The 10,928-nt window shown below is 41.1% G+C and overlaps 1 protein-coding gene across 1 annotated transcript in view; it reads left to right on the top strand.

The window, feature by feature from the left end:
- Positions 1-10,928, top strand: part of LOC104527074 (metalloprotease TIKI2) — a 140,850-nt gene that overhangs the window by 93,595 nt on the left and 36,327 nt on the right. The window contains exon 4 of the mRNA XM_010170691.2: positions 2,011-2,101. Within this exon, the coding sequence (XP_010168993.2) occupies positions 2,011-2,101 (91 nt within the window). The remainder of the gene's footprint in view (positions 1-2,010; positions 2,102-10,928) is intronic.

Raw genomic sequence — 10,928 nt, 5'->3', positions numbered from 1 at the left:
GGGAAAGAGGAGCATTGTACCATGGACTCAGAAACATCTCTGACTTTGACACTTTTGACTTTGGTTCCTCAGTGTCACTTTGCCAGTGACAGAATGCGGACCATTGTTTGCCTTGGCCACTGCATAAAAAAACAGGATATGATCAAATCCAGTTAATCACTCACAAATGTCTCATTTTTTGAATCTCTGAGGGTGTGTAACTCATTTTTAGCAGTGCTTTCTGCTCCTTTGGCTTTTGTTATAAGTAAGTCAGGAGAAAATCAAATTTTGATTTTTCTTAAAAGGAAGTAGAGGAATCCTGGAACACACTAGGGCTCTGCAAATGTACATTTAATCATTTAAAGAAATGTCTTTTGGCTAAAAGCTCTTACCAGTGCTTGCAAGTTGCACTAAAAGCCATACGACTACATCATTCCCACAACTGATGGGAATTAGCACCCTTATTGGCAGCGTGAGCAGAGGGATGCAGGCTTAGCAAATACTAGGGACTGAATTACTCTCAAATTCATAGCAACTTTGTACAGTGTGGGTGAGGTGTCCTAGGGGTGACTCTGCTGATGGATATGCCAGCTCCTTACACAGTGACATGCATGGAGAGAGACTTGGGCATGTCCTGCCTGCCTTGTTTTTTCTATGCAAAGCATTTGGCTCTGCTGTGGAGCCAGGCAGTTACAAACATCTCCTGCAAATGCTTACACTGTGCTTAAGGCAAGCACAGACTCTCCAAGCAGCAACAAACCAGAGGAGTGCGTTTTTACACATGGCACGTGGTGGAACTCCCTGCTACAAGATGTCACGGGGCAAAAAGTACACGGAGACAGAGGCTTGAGCACATTGGTGGTGAATTGGTCTATTCAGAGCTGACAGTGAGATGCAATGACCTGAGTGTAAATGGGGGTCACCCAGCCGTGCAGAGCTGGAAACTAATGGACATAATGGAGGAGGGTTGTTCTGTCCTTTCTCTAGTGTCACTAAATATATATATTTATATATCTTTAACATTCACCACGGACTACAGTTAGAGACAGGTTACTGGCCTACATGGATTTTAATAAACCTGTTAGTGGACTTCTTGCCTCCTTACTTTATACATCTAACCCATCCTGAAAACAATGTGGGACTCTGACAATAAGTTGAAAGCTTTGGAGGGATTACACTGCTTTATTGAGTCTGTAGCCAAAGCCCTTTGAGGGCTCCCATTGACTCCAGAGGGATTTGGTTCAGATCTCAAGTATATAGGACTCCCTTGAGTAAACTCTTTCAAAGCCCATACATGCTGCAGTACTTATTGGGCTCTTTGTTACTTCTATGAATAGGAACGTGACCTTTATGCTTCTAGCAGAGAGCTCTGATTTACAGGAGTAATCTTCATGTTTTTGGAGAGATAAGGTTACCGTCCCAGCTCCTCCCAACCCTGATGTGCAGGTGGCTGAGCAGTTGACGAAGAAATTCCTGAATCACTGCTGGTTTAGGTAATAAGCACTGAGCGTGCAGTGCAGCAGCTTCAGAGCTTCTTCATAAGCAGATGTCCATGAACAATAATGAGCAGAGTGGACATCTGGGGTTGCAAATTGTTCCAATTCATTAGTCAAAGCCCTTCTTTTTGCCACTGTAGGGTCATTCTGATACCCATGTTAGAAGTTTATTTAATTCATACACATACTAAAAAATGGCCACAGTGGAAGACGAGACTAGCAGTCCATCTAGGTTTCCTTTTATCCCCTCAGTTCCTTGGCCGTGTGAAGGGAGGGAGAGGTAAATAAGGTGGAAGAAGATGGTATCGGGCTGTACGCTGTCTCTTCCTCTGGCTGTTGCCAAAGGCTGCAGTGGGCTACGTGGTGAAGAGCGGAGTCTGATATACAACAAATTGCATAACGTGCTTTTCTTGCTTTTAGAGCTGCTCTAGCTTCTCATAACATTGCCTCCCAAAGCTGTTGATCCAACAGGAGAAACTCAAGTGAGTGAGAGGAGCATTTTGATTGACAGTGCTATTTTCTACCTGTATTTTAGGTCACTTCCTGGGTAACAACACTGTGATTGATGTACTGAGACAAGCAGGATTTGAAGTGGAGCACACCCCTCCTGGACAGCCAATTGGAAAGTAAGCAGCTGCCCACAGATTATTAATCACTTTTTCTCCTTTTCTTTTTTTCTCATTTTTTTCTGAGATTATTGCATTAGTATAGGAGGTGGGTGAGGGGATGAGGAAACCTCCCTTTCCCACCCAAGTTCCAGTCAAAAAGTGCATTGTAAAGCATCTATTGTGTAAGTTTGGAAACATACGGAGCCACAGTGGCCCTTTTTTTCACCTGGGGACATTATTCATTACAGCTGCTTCACTATACCAGATCAGAAGTGCCATGGTTTCTTCCTGTTTTCAAGAAACATCTCATTCAGCTTATTTTCCCCCATAGCTGTTTTATCTTTTTCTCTCCATGGAGTTTTAGATGGTTCTCCATTGCAGGGCAGTAGATTGCCACCAACTGCATTTTTCAGGCCCCTCTGTCAGGCTACTCTTCTTCAGATGGAATAAAAGACCAGATTTAATGTAGCAGACACACCTTGGAAAGTGTGATGGATCGGTAAAAAGCGATTCGATATTCCCTGAGCTTCTCCATCTATCTGACCAAGTAAAGCAGGCAAGAAGGATTGATTACCAGACTCTTGGCAATTTTCATTAATATAAGATAAAATATGGCACAAAATTGACCTCAGTTGGTGAAACAGACTTCCTTCCTCCCGTAGACTTTTCTCTTCCCTAGCCATTTAGATGAGGTCTCTGACTAAAGATATCATAGACAATACAACTGGGAGGGATGGTGAGAGACCATCTAACTTTGCAAAGTTAGCCTTTCCCCTCCATCCTGCAGATAAAAATTTGCCAAGATTTTTTTGTCATAGGATTGTTATCCTCATTAGGAGGAAGTGTTAGCAGCATGCTCCTGTCCCTGGTGGGCAGATGTGACATGGTCCAAATATGAGGTGAGTTTCAATATGGAGGATTAATCGCAGGGCTAGTAGAACATGTCTGAAAAAGCTATGTTTAATATAATTGGAAAATCTGGCTGATCTAACCTTGTTTGTGAAACATCCGCAATGATTCATATAGAATACAGTATGGCTCAACTGTGCATAAGTGTCTTTGACACAGTATTTATCCTAAATGCTTCTTGGAATATGCTGAGCAATAAAAAGCACAGTCTTAAATAATAATGGGGGAAAGAGGAAGAAAAAGCTATCAAACACAAGGAAGAGCATATATTCAGAGGAGGTTTAAGAAGCACTTTGGCAGAGGGAGAAAAGTCAACATGGCACAGGGAAGAGTGGTAAACACTGTAACTGACTGGAGCTGGAAATTTTGCCTAAAATCAACAAAAATGCTTGTGTCTGAAAATACAGCAAAATAGAAAAACCAAGCAAACTATACCAAAACAGCTGAGGTATTTCAACTGAAAATTGTGAAATAATTAATTTATTGACTGTTTGCAAGCCCTTGAGAAGAAAGAAAAGTACAGTAGTGAGAGATGTCCAGAAATAGTCTCTGCTCTTTGTGGTCTTGGGATATGTCTATACACATCATCACAGACTTGAAATAATGTGATGGGGCAGGAAACTTGAAACAAAGCCACTGCTTAATGTTGACTTATTTGCAATATGGGCCACCTCTGTGTATGCATTCCCCTACCTTGGCAGCAGTGTCTCTTGTTCATGACATCTTCTCTAAAATTGTCAGTCCCTGGGGGAAGTGTACTTGAAAGCAAGTGGACTTGGACTGCTGCCTAGAACACTGCATATGTCCTCAGCTGAATTATCCTACACTTGGTAGCTTCTGTTCCCATCTCCAGACCAGAGCATTAGGCAGATTAGTCCCTTTGTCTGGACTAGTACCCTAACTCCAGTGGGGTCTGTTCCGAACACCAAACATAAAAAAAACTTTATTAAAAGGTATACTGTTGTATGTGAGTTCTGGATTGAGTTGAGAGAGAGCATATGGTTGTACTCCATAAAGATTAGATGCTCTGTATGTTTTCCTGTGGTCTGATGATCCAGGGAGATCAGCCAGTCTTAGATGAGAATACAGAAAGAAAAATAAATGGCATGGTAAAGAAATCCAGGGTTGCCGCTAACTTGTGTTACTCAAAGTGCAGAAACAGTAGAAGATTAAAAAAAAAAAAAAGAAGAAGATAATTTAAATATATTCGCAGGAAACAGCTTGCTATCTTTAGAAAAAAAAAGAAACCCCCAAACCTGCACATCAAGGACTGTGTTTTCATTGTCCTACAGCTGGGGCTGTAGCCATCAGAAGTGCTTGGGGCTTCCCTTAGAAATGAGGAGGCTGCTGCAAACCATTTTTTTTCTCTTTTTTAGAATAGCTTGTATTTTATGATTTCTGGGCAAGCTGAACAAACACAGTTATGAAAAAAGTCCATGGCATATTCAGAAAGCAGGGCCAGTTAATTGTTGTGATGTTGGGGTTATGTTGCTGTAATTCAGAGTCTTAAGGAACCTTACATTTTTATCTACCCTTCTTTTTTTGTTGTTGTCTTTCCTTTTTAAGAGATGAAATTAAAACATTTGAAAACAGGCCCAGAAGAGGAAACATTTTGTGATAGTGGCTATTCCAACCACATGTATACATAGAATGAACAAGTAGAAGCTCAACAAATTTTGAGCTGCTTGCAAGCAGAAATTGTTTTATGGCTTATAGAGATGCAGGTGTTTTCATCTTGATTCTAGAGGAGCCATACATTAGATAAGAGGTGATTCTGTTCTCTTCTGAAACCCAAATGAGACATTTCTGCTTAACTTCCAAATAAGTTGTATCAGGGAGTGAAGCCCACTGCATTGCATTCTGGCACTGACAATTGAAAAACTGGATAGCGTTCTGGGAAGATCAGCTGGACTCTAATGTAGAGATTGGTGGGGGTGGACAGCATATGGAAAAAATGCAAGGGTTGGAAAAAGCTGAAGCAGCTGCATGCTTAAGTTTTGGCCAAGGGAATTCAAAAAAGGATTGTTGTGGATGGATTGTACACAGAAGGAAAAAGAGGGACAACTTGAGCTGGCACATAGGAACATTTGGAGGTATATCATATAGAAATTGAGGATGGTTTTGGCTGAATATCAATGATTTCTTGACAGTAATTTGCAGGACAGTCTTCCTCAGGTTAAGTCAGAAGCACATTATTTGAAACAATGAAACTAACCTTAGGAAAACACTCGTGCTGCATCCTACTTACTACTAATACTGTACTGCCTTGCCAAAAAAGCAAGTACTCTTTTTCTTTAATATCTCTGTTCCTAGAACAGTATGATTATTATTATTTTGGAAATGATGAGTAGTCTGATCGTTATTGTTCAATAATAATGAAGCAGTGGTACCATAAATAGATGGAGTAGTCTGATACAACATTTCAGCTCTGACACCCATTTCAGTTTCAGAAAGGACAAGATAATCCCTTTTTAGAAAATAACTTGTATTGTTCCTGTGTATCAGAAAAGCCTTGGGAAGAGTGAAACAGGACAAAGACCAAAACTGTTTATGCTTTCAGTTACATACAGGTTGGGTAAAGCCAGAAGACTGTTGGCTTCCTCTGTCCAAAATGCTAAGCATGGGCTGTGAAATGGCTGCTCTTTAAGCCGACCAAAATTAATGCCTAGAGTCTCACATTTCTGTTGTCTAGTGACAAGCACAAATCTGAGCCAAGTTCTCCCTTTCTTAAGGTATTGGGGAAAAGTAAAGTGAGACCTTGGCAGGCTAGAAGATATAGCCAAGACATGGAGGGGTTTGATGGCTCTAGAATCAATGAACTGGCAAAAAAAAGTTCATGTAAAGTATATTTAGATGGTGTGGAGCTACTTGGGAGCTCTCACTGACTGGATTTCTGAAATCCCCTAGCTCCCATTGATCTGCCTGGTGGCCCAGTGTTGACCTTCCTGAGCCTCTTCTAGAATCACACCAGCTGAGTTTTGAAAATACCCTCTTTAAAGCTCGATCCCTTTCTGTAAAATAAACCTTGTTATACTCAGGATGCAGAACAAGGCCATAAACACTTGAGAACTTCATGTTGGCTTCATTTGTTTATTTTGTTGCCTGAGGGAAAGTGTCCCTAGTCTGTTTGCCTGACAACCTTCAACAGCGTTCATATTTGCTTCTTATTTTGCTGGCTGCTCTCCTTGTCCCCAAATAAAGGCATTGGAAACTGAATGGCTGAATCAGTATCTCATTGCTTTGCCTTGAGATAAGAAAGGCAACTTTTTTTTTTTTTGTGGAGTTTCTGCCAACTGGCTGTCCTTGCCCCTCTCTGTCTTCAGAAAGCAGAGCTGCATGCTTGGAGTGGGGAGAGAGGAGGATACAGGAGAAAGTTTCCCCTCAGATGGATTCCAGTGACTTGAGCAGATAAAGGGCCACAGCTGCTTCACATTTAATTGGAAACAGCCAAATTGCAAGATCAGTCCCGGAAGCACCTGTGTCCATGATGACTCTATTGTTGCTGGGTTCTCAGAATCAGCTCTGACCTTCTGCCACACGCCAAGCCCTGACATACTGCACACCGTTCTCTCGGCCAGAAAAACATGCAGCACTGCTCGTTTCCATCAGACTGCTCTTTCTGGTATTATGCTCAATGATACCTTCTTTCAGAATTGAAGAATTCATTACAAGCTTTTATTTCTGGCCATCTGAGAGTTTATTGTAAACTCTCAGAGCTCTGATATAGAAATTAATTACCCTTCCTTCTTATGTTTGAACTTCCTGGCCCAGTCGAAGCAGCACGTCTTAGCTGTTGTAGCTTATTCCTTTACTTCTTTCTGAAGCAAAAAGCTTGCTCCTTCACCTGTTCCTATAGCATCCTGCAGGTCTGACTCCAGCTCTCCTACTCAGCGTTGTCTCATGGTGGAAGTCTTTGCTCCACGATGAATGGTTTCTTTTTCCGCAGGGGATGAAAGCACACCTGATCCACACAGTGATGCAGCCATTTCACTCCGTCAGGATCCCTAACCTTCACGAGGTGATAGTCAGAGATAGGAAAATGTTTGATATAACATTCCCTACAGCCCAAACTTTTAAAAGTGCTAGTTCAATAGATTACATCCCAGAAACTTATGGATGCCATCAGAGCCCTCAGGAGTCTCCCAGTAGTTGCCAAGTTCCATGGGATGCCCAACTAACTTCGGCTTTCTGGTGCCAGCCTGGCAGGGTTTCTCCACTATGCTTAGCTGTTAATGTTCGGAATGTATTTGGGAGAATGTTAAAGTTGTAGTGAAATAAGTAAAATTTTATTTAGAAAAGATTAAAAAGTAAACCATTGAGAGCTATGAGACTTTCATAGGAAACAACTGAGTTAATTCAGGAAAAAAAAAAAAGAAGAGCTGAGATGTTAGCCTGTTCTGGATCCCATCTCTTCTGAGACAGGGAAAAATGCACACTTTTTTTTTTTTTTTTCTGTGGGTGAAATAATCTCCCTGTTGGGATGCTGCAGTTTTTCTTAATCCTATTGTAAACCTTTGGATCTTTCACTTGATCTGAGCCTGAAGATCATACTCCCTTCACTAGCTTCCTTCCCTCAGAAGAAAAGCAAACCCATTATTTAGGGGGGTTTCTCTGACAGTGTATAGGGATTAAATGGGGTTCATCTGCATGCATTGGCAAATTTATTGCCTAATCTAACACTGGAGAACATGACTACTTAATGTTTAAAGTATTTAGTGATGAAAATATGTATGTTACATTTTCAAGGGATTCCCACATGCCTTTAAAATATCCTCCTTTGCAATTTAGTTGTCTGTGTCTGTAATTACCTTGTAGCCACAAAGGCTGAGCCAGTCACAGTAACTCTTAGGGGGAATGAAATTGAAGAAAATCTCCAAGATATGGTAGAGAAGTCAACTTACAAGTTTTCAGCCATAGAAACTTAATTATCCTGCCACTTCCTGAGCAACACACTACTTGAGGCCAGTGTATCTGCATGTTTAAACATGAACACCTTCTGAAAAAGTGGAATTTATCAACTTGCTAGAAAAAAATCTGGGAAGGAGCAAGATAATTCATGGTGTTGGTGAAAGAGTACGGAACAAAAGTTCTCAGGAATTTTGTGCTTCACTAGTTCTCCCAGTGGGGCATTCACTTTTCTCTATAATCAGATTTTATCCTTGGCAAAATTTCTGGTTTCTTTTGAAAAAAAATATTTCATATTCCATATCATTCTGTTCCTTGGGAACTTGCACACAGAGCCACTGGGAAACCTAGGCTTGCTTCTTTTTGCTGAAGGGCAGCTTGCTCGCTGAGCTGTCCTGAAGCCAATGTTAAGGTTTCTATGTTTTTTGCTGCTCTGCAGCCCATTGGTTTTAAGAGATCTGTATCTCATTCTCCATAAACTAATAGTCAACTTATAGAGCCTTGGAGACTTCAGAAGTTCAGAACTAGTTCTTATTTCCTTTCCTAGCCAAATTTTGGAGTTCTGGTTTCCACAGGAGAAGCCGATTTTTCATCTTCTTTCTGCTTCCAGCCAGCTCTAGTGCAGATCTGTTCACCTAAGGTTGTTTGTATAAGATGAAAATTCTGGTCTGTAGTTACAAGAGGTAAAACTGATCCAAACTGTACTAAAGTTCACAACAAGGCTTCCATCGGTGTCAGTAGATTTAGAGGTCATTGTTAGTGTGAGATTGTTCCTGAATCTCTACTGTCTTTGGTTGTGATGAGCCATGAAGGAATTGGTATAAAAATAAGAGTATGTTCACACAGTTGTGCAGATGCTTGTCAATGTAAAAAGACTGGCTTTTCCAAAGGACTGCTCATGGGTGACTCAGAAGGCTAGCCCAACTTGCTTGCAGTAGGTGTCTGGCTAGTTTTAGACGACTAATAATTTTGTGAGACTAATTTCCCTGCTATTTGAAGGACTTGGGTCTCACGTTCAAGTCGGACAGGAGTCACCAGACTCATCAAACCCTTTGGAAAAATTGCACCATCCCCTGTCCGGTGTTCTATTGAAACAGTGAGATTGTGTGAGTTTTGTGTTTGTGTATTCAGCCTGCACTTGTCCTGTGGATTGATGGCCTCCGTCCCAAGTGATATCAATCTGGGCTGAAGTGCAGCTGCACTTTGTAACAGCTCAAGGGGCACAAAGGTATCAAGTGGTATTGTGTGGTTTGAAAGATGTCGTTTATCTAAGGAAGTTTGTGGTCTGTTTGCTGTCACTCTGTCTTTGCAGCGCCGACTTCCCTTACCTTCACTATCACATTGTCAGGCAAAGAGACCTCACACGTTAGGACAGATAGTTTTTCCACTTCCAGAGCTGACTTCTTTTCCTTCAGCAAGAGGTCTGTGGGTTGTGTTGCAGTCAATAGAGCTGCCTGATTCAGTGTGAGTGTAATTTCTGGTAATTTTCTTGCAGGGAGCTCTATAACGTACACGAGTTCCTAAAAAATGAACACAAAGAAAGGGAGTCAATGACTTTTTTTCATTGACACTTTCACTTACAGTTCCTTCAAGAATAGTGCCTTAAAATAAAACAGTTAGAGATACAGTTTTTTACATAGGAATACACTGGCAAATATGTTCTCCATCTTTCATGAGTGATCAGGTGTTTGTAGGGACATTCTCCACAGTTTAAATGGGGTTAGAAGCCCTCCAAAACAGCATTGTGCAACTGGTGGTGTGACCAAATGACTCCTTGTGGGTGGATCTTGTTGTAGCAAGCTGTGAAATTTACTGAAACTTTTCTGAATTGCCTCCACAAGTTGAAGGTCACTCTGGAATACATATGTGATGTGATCTTGTGCCATTTCTTGTTCACTGCAATGCAAAATAGTCTCTTGTTTAACAACTCATGGTATTTCAGACACACCAGGTGGCTTCACATTGGACACAACCCAGCTTTGTGTCTGAAATGGCTGTGTGGGTGTCCCTTTAGGAGAACCATGGTGAAGGGTCAGACTGAGAAGCACGTGTATCAGCTGCTCCTCCTAGTTAAGTACTAGTAGAAGCAGGAGGAATGCCAAAAAAACTAAGATCTTGCAACAGGACTAGTAAATTAAGAATGGTGAATATATGAAGCACTTGTCACAGTAAATAACTTAGAAGCCAGAATGCATTTTCATGTCATAATCACTGAATCATTTTTATGAGAAGTCAGAGTAAAGTCATATGTAATCTGTAAAGTATGTAAAGAGTTTAATTCATCCAGTAAATCATGTGTTGGAAATACTGCACCTAGCTCCAGATCAGATATACTTCAGAGAAGCTTTAAGGTTTTAAAGTCCTTCCATAAGCTAAACTGATCTCTAGAACCTTTGGAGGTTCACCCTTCTCTGGAGCTCATGCTCCATGCAAGTGAACTTCATGCCAATATGTTTCCCATTTCCTGGGGATTAAACTGCTGTGTTTGATGACTCAGGACTTCCCAAGAAAGCAACTCAGTCACTCACTCTATCCGAAGCGGACTCTGATGTCTCAGAGGACACGTCTTCTCTTGCACAGTGATTCATGATTTCAGAGCAGAGGATCAACTCTCATTTTATTTGTCTTCCCACAAAGTTAATTAATAAAACAAATTTCTATTAGTAGGTGTTGAAAGACTTTGGCTTTCCCCCTACACTCCCAAATGCTTCACATTCCAGGGAGAATGAAAAATGGACCTGTGAATAGAAACAGGAGGGAGGAAAAATGGATGAAATGCTGCATATAGATATAGACACGGTGGCTGTCAATTGATACGATAGAAGACCCTGAAAGAAGACAGTTTCCTTCAATTGTGATTGCTAAAACTACACTACTACAGTTATCCAATTTCAGAATTAATACATGCAAATTTAGAGAGAAAGATTGGGGCACGGAAGTGTCTAACACGCAATTATCTGTTGGGCCTCTGCCTTGACTTCTCGTTTAGATGGGTGGTCGCATGGATGGCAGTTGTTCTGCTTGTTAAAAT

The sequence above is a fragment of the Antrostomus carolinensis genome, unplaced genomic scaffold (assembly GCF_000700745.2).
Source record: "Antrostomus carolinensis isolate BGI_N321 unplaced genomic scaffold, ASM70074v2 scaffold3406, whole genome shotgun sequence".
Taxonomy (NCBI): Eukaryota; Metazoa; Chordata; class Aves; order Caprimulgiformes; family Caprimulgidae; genus Antrostomus; species Antrostomus carolinensis.
The sequence above is the reverse complement of the archived record's forward strand: the minus strand, read 5'-3'. Positions and strand labels throughout refer to the sequence as shown.